This window comes from Castor canadensis, chromosome 4, assembly GCF_047511655.1.
Source record: "Castor canadensis chromosome 4, mCasCan1.hap1v2, whole genome shotgun sequence".
Taxonomy (NCBI): domain Eukaryota; kingdom Metazoa; phylum Chordata; class Mammalia; order Rodentia; family Castoridae; genus Castor; species Castor canadensis.
The window spans coordinates 82,091,121-82,114,785 of NC_133389.1; the positions used below are offsets into that span (position 1 = coordinate 82,091,121).

General features: G+C 51.6%; 1 protein-coding gene across 2 annotated transcripts in view; it reads right to left on the reverse strand.

Annotated features, from left to right (window-relative positions):
* Positions 1-23,665, reverse strand: part of Gli2 (GLI family zinc finger 2) — a 218,606-nt gene that overhangs the window by 144,715 nt on the left and 50,226 nt on the right. Inside the window, exon 1 of one of the 2 annotated variants that reach the window (XM_074070530.1) lies at positions 1,230-13,503. Coding sequence is in view for 1 of the 2 variants with exons in the window: in XM_020175357.2 (XP_020030946.2) it covers positions 20,237-20,378 (142 nt within the window). In the remaining variant the exon portion in view is untranslated. Of the gene's footprint in view, positions 1-1,229; positions 13,504-20,236; positions 20,409-23,665 lie in introns of those variants that run through there. The other variant, XM_020175357.2, reaches the window with a different exon arrangement.

The following is a 23,665-nucleotide window of genomic DNA, read 5'->3' on the forward strand; positions in this document are numbered from 1 at the left end:
CCCTGGGCAGGTCACCTCACAGGGAAGAGCCTCAGCATCCCCATCTGTGAAGTGGGATTGTCCCTGCCTCTGGGGGCACAGCAGAGGAGTGGGAGACCTTGTAAAGGGCTGACTGGGGGAAGGAAGAAAAAAAGGTCTTTCTGAGATGCCATACATAGTCTCTCAGATAGCCTCCCCGTACACAGGCCCTTTCCCTCCATTTGTCAGAAAGGAGCAAGGCTGAGGAAGAGGGAGTGAGCCAGGTGTCTCCCTGACAGTGTGCGTCCCTAGCATGGGCTCACCTCCATGTAAGATACCATATGCTGGTTTCTAAGTCCACCAAGGGGTTGACAATCCAAGCCAGAAGGCGACCATACAACATCTCCAAGCTAAGACTCCTTTCTCTGTCGCTGCTTCCTCACTCAGTGGAAGTTCCCTCATCGTTCTGCTCAGCTAAGCCACAGCCCATCCCTAATTTGGACATTTTTTTCCCAACATCCAGTCAAAAGAGGAAAACACATTACACGCCATGCTTTCTCTGGTCCTACTAAAATCTATCCTGGAAACCAGGACACACACACACACACACACACACACACAGAGTTAAACCTGGCACCTGTACCTTTGCAACCTGTCACCCCCCCCCCTCACAGAGGCCCTCAGGAAACACTGTCCCTGTCACACACTGGTGACCAAGGGCTCAGCTAGCAGGAGAAAAACAGCCTGCCAGTCAGGCTTGGGGTTCTAGGATGGAAAATGCATTTCCTCTTCCCCCCAGGGAGGGGGTGCCTGGGTCCTGCCGAATCATATGAAACCATGGGAGGTCACACACCAGCTTCTGAGTCGGCACATGGCAGCCCCTTTGAAAAGCCGCCTGGTCACAGATGGAGAAAACATGTACTTAAGCCACCTCGGCAAATTGCTCCCTGGCCTCTGAGGACTGCATACCCCCCGGAGTGGGACAGGCATCTCCTCAGTCCCATCCCTGCAGGGCAGGCTGTCCCTGTGGCTCCCTTGGTAGTAGGGACTCTTGAGAGTTTGTTTAAGGAAAAGTCAGTCCCCTCCCACTGGGAAGAGATGCACTGCACTCCTCCCCTCTCCAGCCTTTCCATCTCCATGAAGTTCTGGCTGCTACAGAAGAACTCTCCCAAAGAAGCACACACATGTGTGCACACACACTAACCACACATGCGCACACACACACACCCCACAGCACCACCACATCCACAACACCCACACACACAGCCTACCTGGGGTCGTAGGCCTGGCGCCCACCGGGACAGCCCAGGGAGCTCCCTCCTGCTCCTGCCTCTGTGTCTGCCTCCCGCATCAGCCTCTGACGTCTGCTGGAGGGGAACTAAATCTTACCAGCTGGCTTCATGATTTAACCCTCTCGGGCTACCAGGGAACTCCAGCATCCAACCAGGATGGAAGTGCACAGTCCCCCTAACAGGGCCTCCAGATGAGAGCCAGTGATGCGGCCAAGATGAACACAAGACTGAGAGTTCAGATCAGATGTGAATGTGCAATCTGGGGCAGATCAAGGGGAGAGAAACTGTCCCCAAACCCACACTCTCTCCACTGTCTGGATTCTAAGAGAGCCAGAGAAAACTCAGACCTAGCCAAGAGAACACCAGATGGAGGGCAAAAGAGATCAGTCTGGACCTTTCCAGCCTTTGTCAACCCCGGTGTTTCCAAGACAAGACCTTTAGCAGAGGCCATTGGAAGAGTCCTCTGGCAAAACAGCCAGCCAGCTGCCCCCAGCCCTCTCCTGTGCTCATGTGCTGTTCTCTATGCCCCGCTTTCAGCCTAGTGAACTCCTATTCATCCCTCAAGACCCAGCTCACGTATGTCTACTTCAAGACGCCTTCCCTGCCTCTCTTCCACAAGGGGCAAGAAGCATCTGTAACTGACCTACCTTGGAGTTCTTACCACATGGAGAGGCTGCCCCTGGCTTATCAGTCCTTCTTCCTGACTGGCGAGCTCCCTGGGGACTTGAAGGGTAGGAATCACCTGAGTATAGTGATGGACGCAGTCACTCTGGATGCCTGTCTCAAAGTCCCTTGGATTGATTATTCTTGAGAAGAAAGCTCATGCCGCAGGATTGTTTGTGCCTGCCATTGACTCTCAGCTACTGACAAAAAGAAGAGGGGCAGATGGAGATCACAAATATAATTTCTATTCCTAGCACCCCATCATTCTGAAAGTACTATGGGTGTTTAAAGAGCCTGGCCTGCCAGTCACCCACCTCTAAAGTGCAGCATTCAGGCTGGAGTGTACCTCGGTGGCCCAGCACATGCTCACATGCCTGCGACCTGGGTTTCACTCCTACCACCGACAAAACTCACATGCATGCACCCACAAAACACTAAAAAATAAGAAGAAAATAAAACATGCAGCCAGGCACTGGTGGCTCACGCCTGTAATCCTAGCTACTCAGGAGACAGAGATCAGGAGGATCAAGGTTTGAAGACAACTCCAGGCAGAGAGTCCACAAGACCCTATCTCGAAAATACCCAACACAAAACAGGGCTGGTGAAGTGGCTCAACTGTACAGTGTCTACCTAGCAAGTGGGAGGCCCAGAGTTCAAGCCTCAGTACTACAAAAAAAATAGTAATAAAATAAAATGAAGCATGTCTTTCTATCAACTGTCACCAGGAACCCAGAAAGAGGGGAAGCCCCAGAGTCCCTAAGTCTGTTTCTCAGAGGCTCTGTGTAATGGAAGACACTTTTAGGTCCTTTCTCAGCGCCCTGTGACTTTTCGGTGAGAAAGGATTCCCAACACATGTTACGGAGGGCAGAGGGTCGTGACCACTGCACATAAGCAGGTCACAGACAGAAGGTAAGAGGGCAACAGTGCCATAAGGAAAGAGCGCTTATACACAGGTTACAGATAGACTCAAGTTCAAATCCTGGCTAAACCCCTTAATAGCCAGGTAGCCTGGGCAAACATGCTAACCAGTAGGCCTTCCATAAACACCTAAATGCTTTTTGAACTAAACAGAATCAGCTAATTGGATTCGGCCTGGAAGAAGCCTTGAGTCTTGAGGGGGCAGAAGACCTGGAGGGAGACCCTGGAGATTCCCTGCAGAGACCCGCAGGCTCAGATAAACTCAGAAGACTCAGTGTTTGGTGTTGGACTGGGGCTGCTGGAGGGAGACGGGGACCCTGCTGCTCCTTCAGTAAAGACTCAGCTTCCTCCCTGCCATGCCCAGCCTCCACACTAAAGGATCCAGCTGATGCTGGGGTCTGGCCTTGGCTTTGTACGAAGTGCAGCAGACTAGGCCCTGGCAGTTGGAAAGGTCAGATACCTCATTGATCTCTGCTGGGGCCACTGGCACCTACAGGCCCCTTCCAGGGCCGATTCACAAGAGGCAGAAATAATTGGCTTCCTGGACTCAGAACAAAGTCCTCAGGGTTCTCCACTGCTTGTTAGGGTACCAGACTCAAGACTGAGTGAGGGATGTGTGTGAGCACACACACACAGGCTTGAGGGAGTACCGCCACCCTACTGGATGGAGGTTGGGGTTCCCTGGAGTTTTCTGGCTTTCCCCACCATCTCTCTGCAGATGGGGTTTAGGAAGCTCTGAGCTCTACCAAGCACAGACATGGGCTTAGGGTCCCTTAAACCGAGAGCAAAGGGCCCAAGAAGGAAAAGGGAAGAGAGAACCACAGGCTTGGAGAGAGCCCAGGGAGGCCATGGGGAGAGAGTCCAGGAAAGTGATAGAAAGAGAGGCAGGGGAGGTGATGAGGAGAAAGGTCAGGGAAGTGATTGAGACAGAGTCCAGGGATGGGTCGGGGAGTCTCTGTACTGAGGCAGCCTGGCCATACTGTCTGCCATTCCCTGTGGTGTTCCAGGCTAGAGTCAGCACAGTAGAAATGGCGATGTTCAGGCACTTCAGGATGAATAGCATTCATGTTTCATCAGCCCTGTCTTGCTCATCCTCTCCCTCTGTCTGTCTCCCACTGTTTTCTAGCGTGCAGAGCAGTTGTGTGTTTTGCATGCTAGGAAACATGCAACTCGGAGAGCCCGTGTTTTCACATGACGGATGTCCAGCATACGATGGGTAACAGCAGCCTTCCAAAGTGCAAGAGTGACAGTGGAGGTTAAAGTACAGACTGGAGAGTGTTAGACCTGTTCCAGATCCCACATGGAAACTAACATATAAGACACAACCATGTGCTAAATTCTGGCAGAGAACCAAAGAAGAACTCAGGAATTGGCTGAAAAGACTTAAAATATCCCTCTCTTCACTAGTTCTATGTCTGTAATGCAGGAACTTCATACACTTCAATCTGGGAGAAGAGAGAGAAAAAGAGAGAGAGAGAGAGAGAAAGTAGTTACACTTAGTTGATCATACTTCAACAAACTACTGAATGCAGAAAGAGAACGGGAATCCAGCGCCTTCCATTAAGCCAGAAACTTACAAAAGTTAATCCCGTAAGTATTTTGAAAAATACTTATTTCTCGTAAAAATAGTGGGTCTATCATTGCTATTTTCAAATAAATTAAAAGACAAAATACTCTAAAATTTTCTCATTTTAAATTTCTAGTAAGGTGGATATTAATAGATATATCCCATGTAAACTAAAGATCTTTGGAAGCACACAGGAGTCCAGGGACCAAACTTTGGGGACCATAGGTATGGGGCCTCAGGTGGCCCCTCAGTCCCCAGAATATCATTGCTACTCTGAGGAGTAGAGCGACGGAGCCCCCTCTTCGGCTCTCATGGGAGCCTCTGGGCCGGGCATGAGAATGGCTCCCAGTGGACACTTTTTCCAAAGCATGCGTCCCTCATTGCTTGTGGGGAAAGCAGACATGAGCTCTAACTGTCCTCCCCATCTCACACAGGAGCCCCCATCGCCAAACCCACTGAATTTCAACAACTTTGGTGCCATCCCACATGCAGAATCCACAGCCTTCCAGGCACTCCACTGTCCCACAAATGGGGAGGAGGCTAGTCCTCCGATCACCTTGCCCTGTGTCCCTCACGGCAGTCTGCCCTGCTGATTGCATTGTCACTGACAATGGGGGTGGGTGACTGGGTAGCCCTGCCAGAGGTGGAAAACAGAGGACATTGTGGGAAGAGGGAACAGCTGTGGAAAGATGCAGAAGCATCAATAGAAAGCCAGAGAGGTGAACTGGGATCACATGTGCCCAAGGACTCAGATTTGACACCTGGTACCTGGGAGCCACAGCAGACAGCTGAGCCATCTCTGGGGCAGGTCCCTCCATGCATGGGAAGGCTGGTGGTGCTGTCCAGTAGACAGCAAGACATGTTCAAACCTCACTCACTCCTACCCCCCAACTTTTGAATGGGGTCAGTCGGTGGCTGGCAGGTGATTTGCGGCCCATGCTACAGAAGAGATGTGGTGCCGTAAAAGACCGAGGTTCTTTCCCTCCCAGGCCTCACTGTGTCGTTTGATGAGTAAACATTTCTTGATAAAGACTTACTGTCTGCAGAGACCCCCTAATGCCCCAAAGGTAAGGGTTTAAGTGGCCTGGAAACTGCCCGTTACTTATCTTTACAGCAGCGGGGAGGGCCGCCCCAGCGCAATGATGCTCATCTCGCGGTATATATTTTCAGTGAGTGATCATCAATCAGGCTCATCCTTGGGCTCAGAGTCTGGGGTCTCTCCTGTCCCAAAAGGCCCAGCTGAGAGACCCATTATGTCCAGGGCTCTTCTGGCACAACAGTCATCAGAGAGGCAGGACACAGACCCTCTTCTCCAAGAAGGCACCACAGGCCTCTGGGGGCTCTCGGGCCCCTCTGTGGCTCTGTCCCCTTCACACAGTCTCATAAGCTCATTCCAGGGAGGAATTCCAGGGAGGTGTCTGACAACACCAGGGCTCTGACTCCCTGCTGGGAAGGATGCCACCGAATAACACCTGAACATTCTGCAGTCACCTGAATTCACCTTTAATGACATCATTCAAGAAACACAGAAAAGGACCCCTAGCCCCTTAGAAACCAGTGACTACAATCACTTAGCACCTCAATCTCTGTATAGTAGATGCCATGGGTTTCCACTTAAACCCCAAATCCTGGAGCCCATACCTGTTCAGTGCATAAACACGCTAACTCCAGCCTCCAGCCCCCTTGGCTAGCTATGTGAAAGTTCTCCCTCCTCCAAAGCTCACTTCACCCAACTGTACAACAGGCCTGGCACACCAGAGCTGCCCTCAACCAGCACTGTGGGCAGCTCCAACCATGCCAGGTGGTAACTGGCTTGCTGAGGGCCTCTTATCAGCCACTTCCCTCCCCTTGTCCTCCCTGCACCTCCAGTGAACCACACTGAAATCTTGCACCTGCTTCTGAGAACTTGAACTTGATGCCATCTCTGCATTCTGGGAGGTGCATCTTCCCACTGGGCGCTGTCAGGTTGTTCTCTGTCCCAGGCAAAATAAATGCCCTCGTGCATTCTGTCTAAGTACAGCAGCCAAGATTGAATGGGGTTGTGCAGGGAAGATACACGGAAAGCATTTTTGAAAACAATGAAGAGCCCATTTTTCTTCAAAGAACTTACATTTCAGTTTACATGAAAAGCATTGCAACATATCCCCGCCACCCTCACCTGGTTGGTTTCACATTTAAAAGCTCTTTAAAAGTTAAGCTAAAACAAGCCAGTGACTTTATTTATTTCTTTCAAAAATGCATCTTTCCCCCAAGTCAACTTCCCCAACTGAGCTGAAAGCTTCTCAGGATGCCATAGTCCACAGGTGACAGCAGCCTGGGGACTGGACAGAAAGAGAAGAGATGGTGGCAGTCTGGCAGGGCAAGCAGGATGCCAGGCCAGGCAAGCCATATGTGCAAGCCCATCATCGTCAACAGGACAGTCTAGCACACTGGTGAGATGACGCCCATCTGCCCAGCAGCTGCCCAGCTGGCAAGTTTAGTCTGACCTCAGGTTTGGCACCCCCTACAAGACGCAGCCAGCTAAGGGGACAAGGCTGTTCTGCTATAGTCAGCCGGGATGATTCTGGGATGTTGGTGCTCAAGAACAAATGGACCATGTGTCCACATGGCACCCACTCCACCCCCTCTGAGAAGAACTTTCAAAGGCCTTGCCCTCCTCCCAGCCCCAGAGCAACGAAACTCCTAGAAGCACAGCACAGGGAAACACTTACTCTGGGATTTTTTGCTTTGGTTTTGTGTTTTCAGTTCCTGGAACCTTCTGATCGCTCCCTGGGGACTGGGGATACATACACAGAAAACATGGTCGACCACCCACAGCCCTGCAGGACATTTCCCCAAGTGAGTGAGGCTTGAAGCACTAATGCTGTCTGTCTTGGGCACCGAGACCTCACGGTGCCCAGGGGATCCGAGGACTGTGCCTTCCACTCCAGCTCAGAGCTCATCTCCCACTGGATAAAGTCTCCATGACACAGCCAGGAGTCCCAACTTTCATCAGGGCCTGGTGGGACACAGAAAGGAGAGAGGACAGCACCTTCACTGACATTCCTTCTCCCATGTGTGACAGGAAGGACTCCTAGGCAGGGCTCAGCAGGCCAGACAGAGACGCAGAGACCCGAACAGCGTGGCCCAGAAAGTAAAGCTTTAGGACCAGTGAGGACAGGACTTGCATGTCAGGAGGAAGGGCCCCAACAGCCTGAAGAACTAGGAAAGGTGACTTCCCTGGTAACCATGGGCTCCTCCAGGACTTCCCAGGGTTTCAGAGGATAGGAGAGAGCTGAGAAAGTTCGTGGAGACAGAGAAGGGCCTGAGGACCCCGCAGTGGTACTGTGGCCAACCCCTCTGCAGCTCCTGTGAGGACGGCCCTGTGGGATGTCTTGATCACAGTCACATGAGGGAGGTCACAATCCCACCTATGTGAGAGTCCAAGACACCAAAGACCTGGCCCAGTCCCACAATGGACAGAGAACTCAGGCCATCTGCTCCCACAGGGGTCACCTTTAGCTGCTTCTAGTGAACCCCAATACCCCAAGCAGTGCAGGGACAGGCTGTGTACAACCTGAGGCAGCTCTTGAGGATTCAGCTGGCCAAGGTGAGTTTCTGCTTCAAACTGGTGGAGGAATTGCTTTTCAGTGCCTGGCAGGCACATTTGTAAGGCAGTGGCTGGGACAGTCCTGGGAAATGCTCTCCTTCCTCAGGGACAGGGGACAGCTGTGCTGTCAGTCCCCAGCCCTGCCACTCTGCCAGACCCGTGTCACACTCTTCTCCATGTGGATTTGTGTGCTTGCCTGTGTCTCCCAACTTCCAGAAGTGTGGTCCCAGCTGCACCTGGTATCTACAACACTTCCTAGTGCACAGTATGCCCTCAATAAGCACTTGTGCAAAGAAGGAAAATAAGTAGGGTGGGAGAGAGGGAAGGAGGAAAAAAGGAAGAGCAATGTCTCGATTTCACTGTGAGTGCAGAATTCTTCTAGTTGACCCGCAAAAAGAATGTCCTGCCATTGCTCAAAGCACTTCAATGACTCCCTACGACCTCTAGTCTAAATTTTCTTCAAGGCATTCAAGGCTCCGCATAGCTGCTGCTCATAGCACACAACTGCTCCTCGGCCCCTGTCCCTTGTACAGGGCCTCTGCTCAGGCAGGTGCTCTGTCCTGCCCTCAGTGTGCCAGTGGCCCCTCCAAGCTCTGCTCATCCCTGCCATCCTCAAAGCCTAACACTCATTCCTCAAGGAACCCATCTTAGCCACCCTGGAACTTCCTGGCATTTCCTCTCTGAAGCACTCTTATCTGACTCTTCCCAGGGAGTGTGTTGGCTTTCCTCATAGGCAGCTGAGAATGAAGAAGCCCAGGTCCAGGCACATTGTTTCCCAGTGAGAATTGAATTAGTTTTTGAGAAGAAAACTTCCTGCTCCTTCTGTTATTCAAGGTGAAGTTAGGCTGTGTTTGTTCCAAATTGCCCTGTTCAGGTCACTTGAGGAAACACTTGTATCACTCTAAGGAAAACCATCAGGTCAGCCCAAAGGATGAGGCCCAGGAACAAGTGACCAGGGTCCTCGCTGTTTCTGAAGAGCTGATCCTCTGACTCATCAGGCACTGGCCAGGGTCTGTAAGTGTCCAGCCCCTCTGAGTGCCCTGCCTCTGCTGCCCTCTGGCAGTAATGAGACAACCACTTGTATGTGGCCTGTCTAGCATCACAGAAGGCCACCCTTTTATGCACAGTCCTTCTCACATCTCAGGGCTGGGTAAGGGACCCATGGGATCCTGCATGGCCTGGGGTGCAGGGCCCAGCTGGTGGAAGCCCCAGTTCTTCTCCTGGAATCTCCTGGAATGAGACCTCCTCTGCCTGAGCCTATGGCACCAGGCCACATTCACCTGAAGCAGCTCTTGCCCAGTGAGGAGGTGTTGCCTGCATGGAGAGGAGCACAGCACCCCAGGAGCCTCCTGCAGCCCTGTGCTCAGCTGGTCCTCAAGCCCATCCAGCCTGGCCTTCCCAGTTATGGCAAAGCTCCACATAGCCCAGAGTCTGAGCAGGCTTCCATCAGGTGGCTTGGTTTCTACCAGAGAGGAGCTGTCTTTTCAGGCCAAGGTCCTGCTGTCTTCTTGTACCCACACCAGCCCGTATCCCTGTCAGGATTCCTCACGCTGCTGCCTGCCTGGCCTCAGGGCTGTGGATAAAAGAGAAGGGCCACCAGCTGAGCCTAACTGAAGACAGGATGTGGCCACCAGGTAGAGAGAGGGAGACGGTGAAGGGAAGGGACTGACTCCTGGTCCACGGGTGGCTGGGTTCACCAGAGAGCCAGAGTGCCAGAGACCTTTCTTTCCATGCCAACCCTGCCTGGTGATATGGCTTTCTGGGAGGTACGGTCAGCCTGGTTCTGGCCCTCTGCGCTGGATACTCTGTAGCTGGGAATCCCAGTGAGGCTCTAATGTCACTCCTGGTGACAGTGCTGTGTCAGGGGTCCCATGGGTCTCGCTGGATGGCCTGAGGAAGCGCCCTCGCTGAGGCTCTGTGGACAAGGCACCCCTGAGCCTCTCCCACTCAGAAGCTCAGAAGCTTCTCACTACATGTCTTTGCTCTGCTGGGCCCTCCCCAGCTGAGGGCAGCAAGGCAGCCAAGCAGGCCCTGACCCTGACGCCTCCCGGCAACAGCACCATGCACCCAAGCTCATCAGCCCTCAGCCCCCACCCGACCCCAGTGCTGCCGATCTCTGACACCTATGACCAGTTACCCTGAGTTAGGGCAGGGCTGGCATTAGCTGGGGGCCGGGGAGGCACTCTTTCTAAAGTGGTTTTCTCAGCTTTCTCCAAACTCACGCCGAGTGTGATTATTTACTTTGCCATTAAACACCTCCCCCTCCAATGCTTCTGAGTCTGAGCCCACAGAATTGGCTGGGGAGCTGTTCATTGGCCAAGGCCCGCCCACCTGAGGGCCAGCGATGCTACACACAGCCTGAGACCCACGAGGGAGACGTGGGGGAGGGAAGAGCCAGGTCCAGATCGCAGCAAGCATGAACAGCCACCCTTCTTCCCCCACTTCCTTTCTCTTCCTTCCCATCCTTTCTTCCTTCACCTCTACCATCTTTTTCAAACTGAGTTATAATTCACATACCATAAACTGTACCATTTTAAAGTCTACAATTCAGTGGTTCCTAGTGTATTCAGAGGACTCTGCAACCATCACCACTATCTAATTACAGGATATTTTCATCAATCCCAAAAGAAACCCCAAACTAGTAGCAATCATTCCCCATCCCCTTCTTCCACCAGCCCTTGGTGCCCACTAATCTACTTTCTGTCTCTCTGAATTTGTCTATTCAAGATGGTTACTATAAAGGGACTCTTACAATCTTTGTCTTTTTGTGCCTGCCTTCTTTCACCTAGCATAGTGTTTTCAGGGCTCATCTGCATGTAGCATTTTCAGGACTTCACCCCTTCTATGGTCCAGCAATATTCCACTGTACCGCATCCTTTCTTTATCTAGTCACTAGCTTGTAGATGTTTGTATTGTTTCCATTGGGGAGCTATTATGAAAATGTTGCTATAAACATTCATGCACAAGTTCTTTCATGAAGGAGGTTTTCTGTTGTCTTGGGTGTTTACTTAGGAAAGCAGAGCTGGGTCCTTCCTCCCACAGCCAGCCCAGAATTGGGCAAGCTGGAAGTGTGGTGGATGGGCATTGCTATAAGCTTCATTAAGCTGAAAAGTTCTGCTCTGCTCTGGCCAATAGTGATACAACCAGAGTTGTATCATCTTCAGCAGGTGGTGCCATGATCCAGTGACAATAGCAGCTGCAGCCCCATGGCCTGTGTGTCAGACCACGGCCCTGAACAGAGGAGGCACTGTGGCCTCCTGCCCAGGGTCTGGGTGGGCACTCACACCTTCTGGTTCTAAGTGGAGCTGCCTGCTTTCCTTGTCACCAATGCAGCGTGGATGGATGTGACCCATATGGAAACCTCCCAGTCTGGGAACTAGATATAGGACAAAGGTTTCCACCTGCAAGGAGCCTCACAACTCAGTAAAGTGCGTCACCAGCCATACTTGCTTCCCTCTCCCCTGTCTCCCAGGTCTGCGCTCCCAGCCCAGGCCCTCCAGTGCCCAGAGGTCACCCAGATCCAGGGGTCATGGCGAGAGGTGACAGGGCGGGGGGGAAGGACGAAAGGCCTCTGTACGAAGGCAGAAATCAAGGTAAGGTTGACCAGTGAACACTCAGTGGTGGAGTTAAGTTCTCAGGCGACGCACCACTCAGTGACAAAGCCCCCTGCCCTATATGAGGGCTCTTGTGGACAATTCTTCCTGTCTAGAGGGGCAGAGAATGGAGCAGGTGCAAAGCTGGCAGTGGTGCCCGGCCTCACACCAAACCCCAAACCTCCTCTCAAACATCGCCATCACCACTGGGCCAGGCACCAGTGGCTCATGTCTGTAATCCTAGCTACTCAAGAGGCAGAGATTAGGAGGATCATGGTTCAAAGCCAGCCCCAGGCAAATAGTTCAGGAAACCCTCTCTTGAAAAAATTCCATCAAAAAAAAGGGCTGGCAGAGTGGTTCAAGTGATAAGGGTGACTAGCTTCCAAGAGTGAGGTCCTGAGTTCAAACTTCAATGCCACCAAATGAAAAATAAAAATTGCCACCGAAAGCAGGAGGGAAATTCAGGCAGCAGGAGCCTCTGGACTCTGCCCAGAGGCCTGGCTCTGGGTGCCAGGGTGCCAGGGTGCCAGGCCCAAGGGGACACATTCACAGGGAAAGAGCTGAGGACAGCTGTCTAGGACAGAGCCTTGTGGCCACCTCCCTCCTTCCTACGCAGAAGCAGAGGCTGGCACCTGACCATAGCCAGACACTGTTGGGGGACAGGTCCAGGTTAATCATGCACACACAGAACCCAGCTGAGCAGTCAATATCCACATGTGACCATGAGCAGCTGGAGGACTTATTGATCCCAGGAGGAGGCACCAGATGTGACCCAACGTGAGCTTGTGCCAGGCCCAGGGTGCAGAGGGAGCCTCTTGCTAGGAGTGAGCTTGAATTACCAGCACTCCACACTTGGCACTGCTATCCCAGCCACTCTGCACCACCCTCGAACCCCAGGACTTTTGCTCACGCTGTTCCTCAGGCTAGAATGCCATGGCCTCCTGCACATCACGGTAAAATGCTACTCACTGTGAAGACTCAGCTCCTTCATTCACTTGCTAATATTTGTTGGTAACCTATTGTTACTCTCAGGAAATAGTTCTTGGATTAATACTGACAGAAAGACAGAAAGAGCAGTAGTAACGCTAGGAGCAGCAGCTGCCATCTGTGGAACACCTGCCACAGGCTAGTGAGAGCTAACCATTCACACTCAACATTGGAGATCCTGGCTCTCCAAGAGTAGAACTTCGCCCATGTGTAGGACAAGAACAATCAATCAGCAAAGGACACACAATTGGGATGGGCATGGCAAGGGTTCAAACCTCATCTACCCAACCCCGAGTCTTAGTGCCCAGACTAAGTGCTGGCTGCCCTGAGTTGGTCACTCTGAGGTCTGCCCTAAGTTCTGCCACCCTTGGCAAAGCCTTCTTTGGTGACCCCTCCTCAGCCACTGACCTGAGCATGTGCCATCCTCCCACAGGACACTGGCTGGGGGCAGAAGGGCTCAAGGTAGTGGGCAGTGGCGTCACCAGGGTCCTGCTCAGGTCCCAACCCTTCCTGGCATTTTCCTGGACCATGTGGCAGGCAACACCGAGATTGCCATGGTGACTGGGGTTCTGGTCTCTCCATGGGATACCACAAGCTCTTAGGGACAAGGACTATGGCTCTGCATTTTTAATATTGCTCCCAGCCACTTGTCCCCTTGGGTGAACATTGCTACAGATGGAGTGCTTTCCACTCTTACCCCACAGCATCCACTCAAAAAGGGACCCCGAGGAGTTCCCAGGACCCCAGCCTGCAAGGCAAGCGGCCATGCACATGCCTGGGAGTCCCCACTAGCCTTGGGCCTCATACCAGGGCAAATAGAAGGCCTCATCCTCCAGGCCCCACCCACCCTGGAGTCTCAGGAGCCCACTGGCTTCCCCCAGGCTCCCCAAGCTCCCAAGGGGCTGCTCTGCTGGGCCCTTTTCAAGGGCCACCCACCCTTTCCTCTTTCTACCTGAGGAAAGCCATGTCTCTAAGGCCCACCTCAAATGCTGCTTCCCCTATGAAGACAGGATTCGTCACCTTGTCCTGCGTGTCACCTCTAACAGGAAAGCCCGAGAGGGCAGAGTCAGGGTCTCCATCATCACCACATCTCTGGTCCACATCCAAATCATCTGTAAGATGAACAGAGAACCCAAAGGCACTTGGGCTGCTTTGGGCATCGGGGCATCCCCGAATCTACCGTGAACGCCAGGCTTGACTTCATTATCATCAAAAGGCTCCCGAGATCAGAGGCGGTGAGACCTGGCCACAAACATAAAATAAATTATCCACCCCCTCCTCCCCACCAATGATAAATGGTTCTATTAGCAACCCAGATTGTTAAACCCCGATATAACAGAACGCAGGGAACTGGGGCCCATCCATTCTCCCTCCGGCGCATGCTGAGTTGTAAATAGGTTATTTTGTGTGTAAATAACACATTAAAACACAGCATTAGCTGTGTCTTTTGATAGGGTGGAAATTGTTCCAAATAAATAATCCCAGACAGGAATGTAAAATAAGCCAGATTTAATAGTGCATGCCTGGTACAACCGTGTTAAACATGACTAAAATGATAAACCCCAGAATGTACTAATAGTAAACTATTCTCTGACAAACTAATGAGGCTGTATTTTTACCAAGCTTTAAGAAATGCTAAAATGAGTTGTGACAGCACCAAACGTCAGAGAAATGTTCTCCACACAAACACTGTCAATTTGGAAAGTTGGGGGGGGCTGGGCTAGGGGACAGCAGTGTCCCACCAGATGGGAAGCTCCTAGGGATTTGGCTTCCAAGCCCAGTGATGTATCCAAGTGACCATTTGCACTTTCTGTCTCTGGACCACAGTTTCCACATCTGTGAAATGAAAGAATTCAAACAATTTGCTCGCCAAAGCATCTTCTATAACAAAAACGACTTCAGAGGTCTGCCCAACTCTGTGTTATTTTAAATCCACAATGATCCATGAGAAACCGCGCAGCGCTAGGTGCAGATCCAATCCATGCCTTGGGCTCGTTGCACCCAGTTTCCCAGGAAGCCTGCTAAAATGCACATGTCTGTGTCCAGGCCCGGCCTGGGGCCGGTGACATTTAGTATGGTGGCCTCATGAGATTCCCAGGCTTCTATAGCTTCAGCTACCGTGGGTCTGGTTATATCTTCCAGTGTATGGTGGAGATGGCTGTGTCATCTCCCACTCTGGCCAGCACAACAAAACAGGACCAGAGCTGGGTCTCACTTCAAGCACAGGGCTCCTGTCACTGTCTTGAGTAGGAAGGCAAGAGAAACCTGGGCTTCCCACCAGCAGTCCAGTCTCAGTGGGTCGGTGGGTGAGGGAACCAGTGAAAGGGAGATATCTAAGTCAGGCAGAGCCTGCAGCCCCAGAAAAGGGAACTGGTAAGAAGAATGGTGGTTAATACAGCAAAGGCATGGCACTGACTATGCCCAACGCATGCTCCAGTTACTAACTCAAGTACTATCTCAGCACACTGGCAATAGAGTCTATTGTCACGTCCATTTTATAGATGAGAAAACTGAGGCACAGACCTGCTGAGATCAGTAGAACTGGGACTTGACTAGGTAGTCTGGCTCTGTAGTCTGGGCTGCTTCTTGCTCCTAGCCTACACTGCCTGAAGGACAGGCAGTATTAGCAGCTCCTGTTCATTCAGTGTCTGTGTGAGCCATTGGTAAGCTCCTGTAATCTCTGCAGAGCAGCTCTGTGGGTAGCTCCTGCTTCACATATGGAAAGACTCTTCCTGCCTCATGTAGTCAGAACAAGTGCTTCTCCAACTTCAGAGTGCACGAGGGCTGGGGGTGTGGCTCAGTGGCAGAATGCTTGCCTAGCATGCATGAGGACCTGAGTTTCATACCCAGCAATGCAGAAAAAAAGAAAGGGAAAGAAAAGAAGAAGAAGAGTGTATTGGAATATCCCAGACGGTCTGCTCAAACACAGTTGGTGGGCCTCACCCCATAGGTTCCAATCTGACCCCAAGAGTTATTAGCATTCCCAGGGGCTAGAGAGACGTAGCTCAGTGGTACTACAGGTGCTTACCACACACAGGTCCTGGCTTCCCCTCCCAGGATGTCCCCCACCCCAGAAAAAGAATTAGCATTTCTAACCTTTCCTCCGGGGATGATGCTGCTGCTGGGGAGCCACACTGGGAAGACTAACTTGCCTGGCACAGGTGAACACTCAGTGTCACAACCGGGCACTGGCCATCGTACGCACTTCCCAGGGTTTCCAAAGCCCAAGTGGCCACTGGATTTCAGAAGTCAAGCAACATTCATGAGCAAAATGCAGTTTGGGGTTTCAAGGTTGTCCCCAAGGCTTAGAGTGGACTGGTCCTCAGTGCTCAGCTGAGACACACAAAGAGGTTCAGAAACATTTTTGGAAAGAAAGCCCGTAGCTTTGGGAAGGTTTTAGTGTAAAGCAATGAGAAACATCTGAATCAAATTGCCTTTAAAATTACACCATTTTAAAACTTACGGGGGTGGGGATGGAGGGCTCTGGGCCAAAATGCGTTTTTAAAGATTTACGGCCTCCAAAGTGTCAGCACAACAGCTGAAGAGGCTGGGAAAGAGCCACCCGGCGTCTGCCAGACGATGGGATGAACCAGACTGCAGCAGAGTGCTTTCTCAGCGCCCCGCCCCACCCCACCCTGCGCTGCAAAGGGGTTTCTGACGCTCAGGGAGGAAAGTGATGGACAACCCAAGCCCCAACCAGATCTAGCCTCATGGACTCCTACGGAAGTCAAGCAGCCGAGCTAGTGGAGCCAGGGAACTTTGATGATACGCCATGGCCCCACACCCCAAAGAACTCGGTGTCTGCAAAACAGCAGGCACTGCCAGCCCTGGGACAGATGAGGAAGGGTGACACATGGGAGGACTTTCCAAGGCTCATATTTACCCCAGCCTAGAGGAGCCAAATTATAACTCCAGACTCTTCCAAACAATCTGAAGTAATGATCTAAGAGCAAACACAGTCAGCTCTCCATACACAAGGGTTCAGGCTGCAGATTCAGCCAATGGAGGGACAAATATGCTGGGAGGGGTTTCATTCTGTACCGGACGTGTCTATGACAACTGTTTGAAAAGCATTGTCATCTTATGTAGTATTATAAATAACCCAGAGATGATTTAAATATGCAGGGTGATATGATAGATCATGTGCAAATAAATACCGTTTGCTTATTTTCAGAGGGGTCCCCATGTGAGAGGCAGGAGCCCCGAGCCCAGTTCGCTACTGAAGCATATGGGGCCTTAGGCATGTCCCATTCCCATCTGGGCCTCTGTCTCACCTACAAACAAAAGGTATTGAAGTTGAGGCTCTGCACACTTTGCCACGGGAACTCCGCCTCCCCACTGGGCACCTTCCCATTCTTTCCCATTATTAGCGGTACTCTGTCAGCTGCATCCTGAACATAAGCACGATCACCCACCTCAAGTTCTCATGGAGTCTTGATAAACAATTTCCTTTTCCTTTTCTTTTTGTTTGTTTTTGCAGTACTGGGAATTGAACTCAGGCTCTACCTCTTGAGCCAGGCCCCCAGTCCTTTTGTTTTTCATTTGTTTTTTGGATAGAGTCTTGTGCTAACTTTCCCCAGACTGGCCTCCTCCTACCTCCACCTCCCAAGTAGCTGAGATTACAAGTGTACACCACTATGCCCAGCTTGCGATAAATATTTTCATCCGATTCTGAGTGTCCCATTCCGAACACGGCACAATTTGATTAATAATTCCCAATCAATGAATAGTTCCAATTTTTCACAGATAGAAGTAATGTGGAAATAAATCTTTCACCCCAAAGGTGTGCCTCCTGTCAGAGCCAACTGAGAACATATAGGAACTAGTGACGTGGGGTCAGGGGAGTTTGGACAGCCTGGAATACAAGGCATCACCTGCATCAGGACATCTTACAGTCATTGGCAGTTGTAGGATTCAGCCCTTGTCATGACTGTCCTTTCCTTATCTCAGTGTCCCTGCCACCCCCAGGCAGGACCCACCCTCCCCATCTCTCCAGGAAACACTAGGCTTATGCAAACTGTCCCTTCCAACCAGGCTGTTGTCTGTCATGGGGCAGACCATGGGAACAGTGTCAAGGTTTTGATGGATTCAAATGGACTCCAAAGGAGCCAGATGTGTGATGGTCACCTGTTCAGCTTTCAGGGATCAGCTCAGTCCCATTCCTGTCCCAACTGTCCCAGACCAGCTCCCCACACCTGTCCCGCAGCCCAGCATGAACACATAGCATGGTCCCTCTGCCAGACCTTTGTGTGGCCCCTCCTCACTTCTGTCCAGTCACAGCCCTGTGCCTGCGGGCTAAGTGCCTGACTCCTCGGGATTGGAGCAAATGCTGCTGATTGAACATGCTGCCCTCCTTGGCCCTGCTCCCCACCACTCCCACACTTCCTCCCCCTCACTGCTCTGGTTTGCAAGAAACCCTCAGTGCCCACCTGGCAGGCACAGCCAGCACTGAACCGCCAACAGGCCCACAGTGTCCCCACCCCTGAGGGAAGCCAGGCCAGCCACCTGCTTCCATATACTCACCTCACTGACAGGGCATGCTCCTGCTGCAAGCAGACCCCAGTCAGCAGCTCTGGAATTTCTTGGGACTCCAGTATCAAGCAGTGGGGGTCTTGCTCACAGCACTTCTGCTTCCATTCAGGAAGGTTTACAGAAGACTGAGGCCTGAGATCTTAAGGACTATGGATAACATCTGTCGAATTCGCTCACAACTCAGATCAGGAAAGCCAGGCCCTGGCAGCGCCATATGGGCTGCATCATTGGATTCCTGACCCAAACCTAAGTGTAGCCACCAGGGCCCACCCACACTGGAGACCCTGCCTGCTTTGCCCAATGCAAAAACAACTGATCTTCCCCAGATCGCAGAGGGCCCCTCTTAGATAAGCTGTTCAGGGAAATGAGCATTGGGGGAGACGGGCACTCTGGGGTCCCTGTGGCTCCCCAGCCATGCACGCACCTAGCCTGAGCAGCTGCGAAGCCAGCAAACCACCTGCAAACATGGATCGAATTCACCCTGTGTTGACCCTCATCAGCCAAGTTCCCCAGAGTCAGGTACAAGAGGACAGAGTGTCTGTGGGGTGGGCAGAGTTGGGCGTGGCTGCTTCCCCGGAGCTGCTCTGCTCCATGCTTTGGGACCCCTGTGGAAAATCCCTCAAGCACTTGTGGTTAATATCCCAACAGTGACAACCAGATCTGGTGTTACAGGGCTTTCCCCCCAATTACATCCTAATTACTATCTAACTACTGCCTAAGTCTGTTCCCTGCTGCAGCAACCAACCAACCAACTGGCCAGTGAGTCACACTTTGGAAAAGGAGGCCAGGCCCACGAGGATCCGTCAGGGCAGGCCACCACTGAGACCAGACTCCCAGGGGCTTCTGGCCTGAGAGAATCAGGCACAAGGACAACTTGAGGTACGATCACAGGCCAGGGAAGAAGAGCTATGTGGCCAGGACTCCTCCTTCCCTGTGTATGGGGGCCACCTGGGCTTCAGTAACTCCCACACCATCTAAGAGCTCTGCCTCCATCCCCAGCCCCTGGTGGCCCCTTCCCATAGGCTGAGGCACTGGAGAGCCCCTGCCAAGGTCAGGAGGCCAAATGTTGACCGCAGATCTCCCTCTCTTAGGCTTGGGCCAACAAACCAATAATGACTTCCAACTTGTCAGAGGGAAATGAAAACAAATGTACGAACAACCACCTGGAGGTGCTCAGATCCACTCCTAGAAGCGTGATTCCTACACCCTGAGCTGAGGGTCTTCGGCCCGAGTTACGCAGCCCGTGACTCAAGGACCAGCAACACACCATCAGCATAGCGTCAGCTCAGCACTGGAGGGAAACACGCAAACTGAGCCGCAGGGTCAGGGTCTACACTCTAACAAGACCCCACGATTGTGCACACAACAAAGTGTGAGCGACAGCATATTCCTTCCTTCCCTCGCTCTCGCCGAGCTCTGCTTGCGCAGTAAGAGCAGCAGGGCATGACTAAATGCACTTGAATAAGACGGGAATGAAAAGAAATCCCAGTCTCTCCATTCCTCAGGGACAGAAATAGCTCCATGGCCTCCAGATGGACGGCACAGTCACAAGGGGAGGTCTTGCCTTCCCGCCAAACTCTCCCACCGGGAAGCTGGCACGACCAGTGGAAACCAGAGAGCATTTCTCTTTGGGGCAGTGAAATGAGAGGCTGCGGCTCATGTAGGGCCCCTTCTGTTATAATTTAGTTGGCCAGAAATTCACCTAAGACACTAAATTCCATACCTGACCCTCTAATTACAGCCAGAAGGCATCAGGGGACAATTACTCTCCGAAATAGTCTTCAGTGGGCAAGAGGCAAGAAATTCTCTGGACACATCTCACATGTGCCAGCTGAACACACCCCAGGCAGCCGCACAGCCTGCCTCTTCTCCTCCCTTCCCCCAGCACATGCTCAGTCGCACCCACCCGGGATCTGGGATGGCCCAGTCCCCAAGGTTTGGGGTGTCCAGACCTCCAAGAAAACCTGCAGGTGATGGTCACAACGCCTGGGATTCCAGAAAGCGGGGCGCCCTCCTTGCCACCCTCCATAAAGCCCGCGTGCCTCCCTAATGACAGGGGCCAGCACTCTCATTAAATCCTAACGGGTTAATGAAAAACACCCCTGCCTGCTTGCCAAGTGTGCAAAACACAAAGTACCTCCTTGGGCAGCGACAGCAGCTGCTGCAGCCACAGCAAGAGGACAGGCCTTTTTACTCGGATCGGGGAATCCGCTGCCCTCCAGGGTCCCACTCTTGGCTTCTTTCTTCTCCACAGCAGTGGCTGGGGCAGACATCTCCATCTCAGTCGCTCATAGTCCTGGGGGGCAACCCTGGTGGAGACAACAAAGACATTCACCAACTCTGCACCCAAACAGCCAGGAAGCCCCAACCCAGATTCGCACCACCACTCGCCTCTACAGCAACCAACTTCATTCTCACTCTCTAAAGATTGTGAGGGAGGGTTTAATTAATTTTGAGAATTATCCACTGTGAGATTTATCTGGTCTACTAACTATCACATGGACAACAGCCGAGCATTTTCATTGTCTTTTATCCAGATTTTTTAAAAATCCAAGCAACAAGTTCTAATTGATGGGAGTGTCAGGCAGCAGAAAGAACCATCATGAAAAAGGAAATCAGAACAAATCGAAGGGAAAATGAAAACAAAGTAATTACAACAACCCAGAGGTCCTCCAAGACAGGTGCTAGCTTCCCTGTGGCCTCCCTGTTAACCAGAATCCAGCCTTCATTTATTCATTTGGATGTTCATTCATTCATTCACCATTCATTCCACAAAATTTCATCATTTACTGATTCACCTGCACTCAGTTGACGTATTTTTAAGCCCTTTTGTGCATCAGGCATTACTTGGGAGACAGATAGGAGGGAAGTAAAGGCCTATTTGATTTCAGTGCATGGATGGGAGACAGAGTAGCCAGGTGGGAAGAGTGGGGCCCTAGCTCTGAGTTGGGGACCAGTGGGGGGACCATGGAAGGTGTGAGAGAGCCCACAGTCAGGTGTAAGTGGTGTGGGCATTGGAGGATTTTGAGCAGAGGAGGAATGAGACGTGACCACAGTGGAAAGGATTACTCTACCATGCATAAGAAGCAGGGCATAAGAAGTGGTCTTGGGCAGGGTGGTGGCTGTGGAGGTCGTGAAAGGTGGACATGTTTTGAAGGTGGCTCCAAAAGACCTCGCTGTAGGTTGATGTTGGGTGGGGCGGGAAGAAGAACAATCCCGCCAAGTGGGATACAAGGCACAGGTCTCCAGCTGACCACTGGTCCCATGCATGCTGGATGCTTCACTGCTTGCAGACACTGCTACTACAGTATTTGTATCAAATATTACAGAATAGAATTCAAAAGACAAGTGTTTTTAGAAGCTGATGTCCAAGGTGACTTGTTTTTCATTGAGCACCAGGATGAATGAATGGTGGAGCCATTTATCATGATGGAGCACAGCAAGGAGGAACAGATTCCAGGGCAGAAATCAGGAGATCACTTTGGCTAGATTTAAAATGTTTTATTTTTTAAATCCACACAATAGTCCCACATCTTTCAAGTAGAAATGCAGAAATACAAGAACAGGGTGAGATTAAGAAGGACAGACAACAGCCCCAGCTGCTTCTGGCTTTTGCACCAGCCTGTCCCTTTTCCATAATCTTTCAAAGCTTCCTGCCCAGAAACACCATGAAACTGAGGCAGAAGGGGCAGAGAGAGAATCTCCTTGACAGTTTAAATGAGTTATGGGATTTCACTGTCTGCTTTTTTTTTTTTTTTTTTTTTTTGTGGCACTGAGGTTTGAACTCAGGGCCTGGCTTGCTAGGCAGGCACTCTTACCACCTGAGCCACTCCACCAGCCTGCACTGTCTGTTATTTTAAGCCATTTTTAAACTGTGTTCCCCAGACTGGCCACTAGCAATGCAGCCTAGCCCAGCCCACTTCCCTTAGCCTGGCCACGGGCACCACCCCACACAGCCACCTGAGCTGCTCCCTTGGGTCATTCTCTCTCTCTCTCTCTCTCCTCCCCCATGAGGTCACATCTAAGTGGGCTGTAATCACTCTGCTCCAGAATGCCTCACCAGCAGTGCCTCTCCCAGGTGACTGCTCTATGCCAGGCACCTTTCGTGTCCCTTGTCCCTTCCCCTACCCAGGTCATCCTCAACTCTGCAGCCAGGCAATTGCCTCAAAACCAAGACTCACCACATCCTCCCCTGGCCACAGCCCTGTTGAGCCCTCCTGGCTATGTACACCTGCAAGCCAGGTGTGGCTGACTTTTCCCCTATACAAGAGCCATGCTACCCAAAGGAAACCCATCAGCCTTTCTTTTTGGGGGTGTAGGGGGCAGTACTAGAGTTTGAACTCAAGGCCTCACATTTGCTAGGTGGATGCTGTACCACACCCCAGCCTTTCTGCATTTGACAAACTCCTATACTCTGCCTCTCTGATGCCACCTCCTCCAGGGAGCCCCCTCCCCTGCCTGTCCATGGCCCATGAGCTCCTCAGCAGTCAGATTGTCCTTGCCCAACACCCTGTATTATCCTCATCTTTACCTCCAGGTAAGCAACTGATAACTGGGGTGTAGCTGCTCAAGGGTGCCTGTCAAAGAACAAGAGGAGTGAAACTTTTCAGCTGAGAAATCACAGTGCTTTAAACACAAGTAATTTTGTGGACAGCCTGGGTTTTCCTCCAACAGGGTCAGGTGAGGGAAAGTGCACAACTTTGAAACAGACCTTGGATTTAGAAATAGGACCAAAATCAAAATGATAGCTGAAACAGCACACCTCTAGCAAAGCATTTACTGATACCAAGCATTTTATAGGGTGAGCTCATTTAATCCTCAAAACATTTTATATAGGAGGAAACCAACGCTCTGAGAGGTTGAGTAACACTCCCAAAGACACATTCCTTAGATGTGGCTGTGCTACACCTTGAACCCACACTTTCTGGTCCCACAGCTAGACTCCAGTGCTCCACAGTGTGCTGTCCCTTGAGAAAGGACCCCAAAGTGCAAAGGGATTTTTCCCAGAACTCCTTGGCAGGCACTCAGGTAACTGACAGTTGAGCCCTGCAGCGATTGGAAGTGCTGTGCCAGGAACCCAGGGGGCTCCAGAGCAGGACTAGGCATGATCTCTGTCCCCATGCCACATCAAGGTGGAAAGACTGGTAGATGGGAAGCCCTCGCCAACAGCTGGACAAATGCCAAAGCTCTGTCTGGGCTGCACTGTGGTCATAGGCAGCCTCTGTCTATGAGCTGATGGGATGGGAAGAGTTTGTGGCAATGCATCTGTTCATTAGTTCACTAACTCTTCACTTTGATTCTTTTTTGTGTATGTATGGTGGTATTGGGATTAGAACTCATGACCTCACACTTGCTAGGCAGGCATGCTCCCAGCCCTTTTTGCTTTAGTTATTTTTCAGATAAGTCTTCACATTTATGCCCAGGTCAGCCTGGACTGTATTCCTCCTATTTATGCTTCCCACTTAGCTACAATGACAGGTGTGCACCTGTCTATGGGTAGAGATGAGGGTCTCAAACACTTATTGCTTGGACTGGCCTTGTACCATGATTCTCCCAGTCTCCCCCT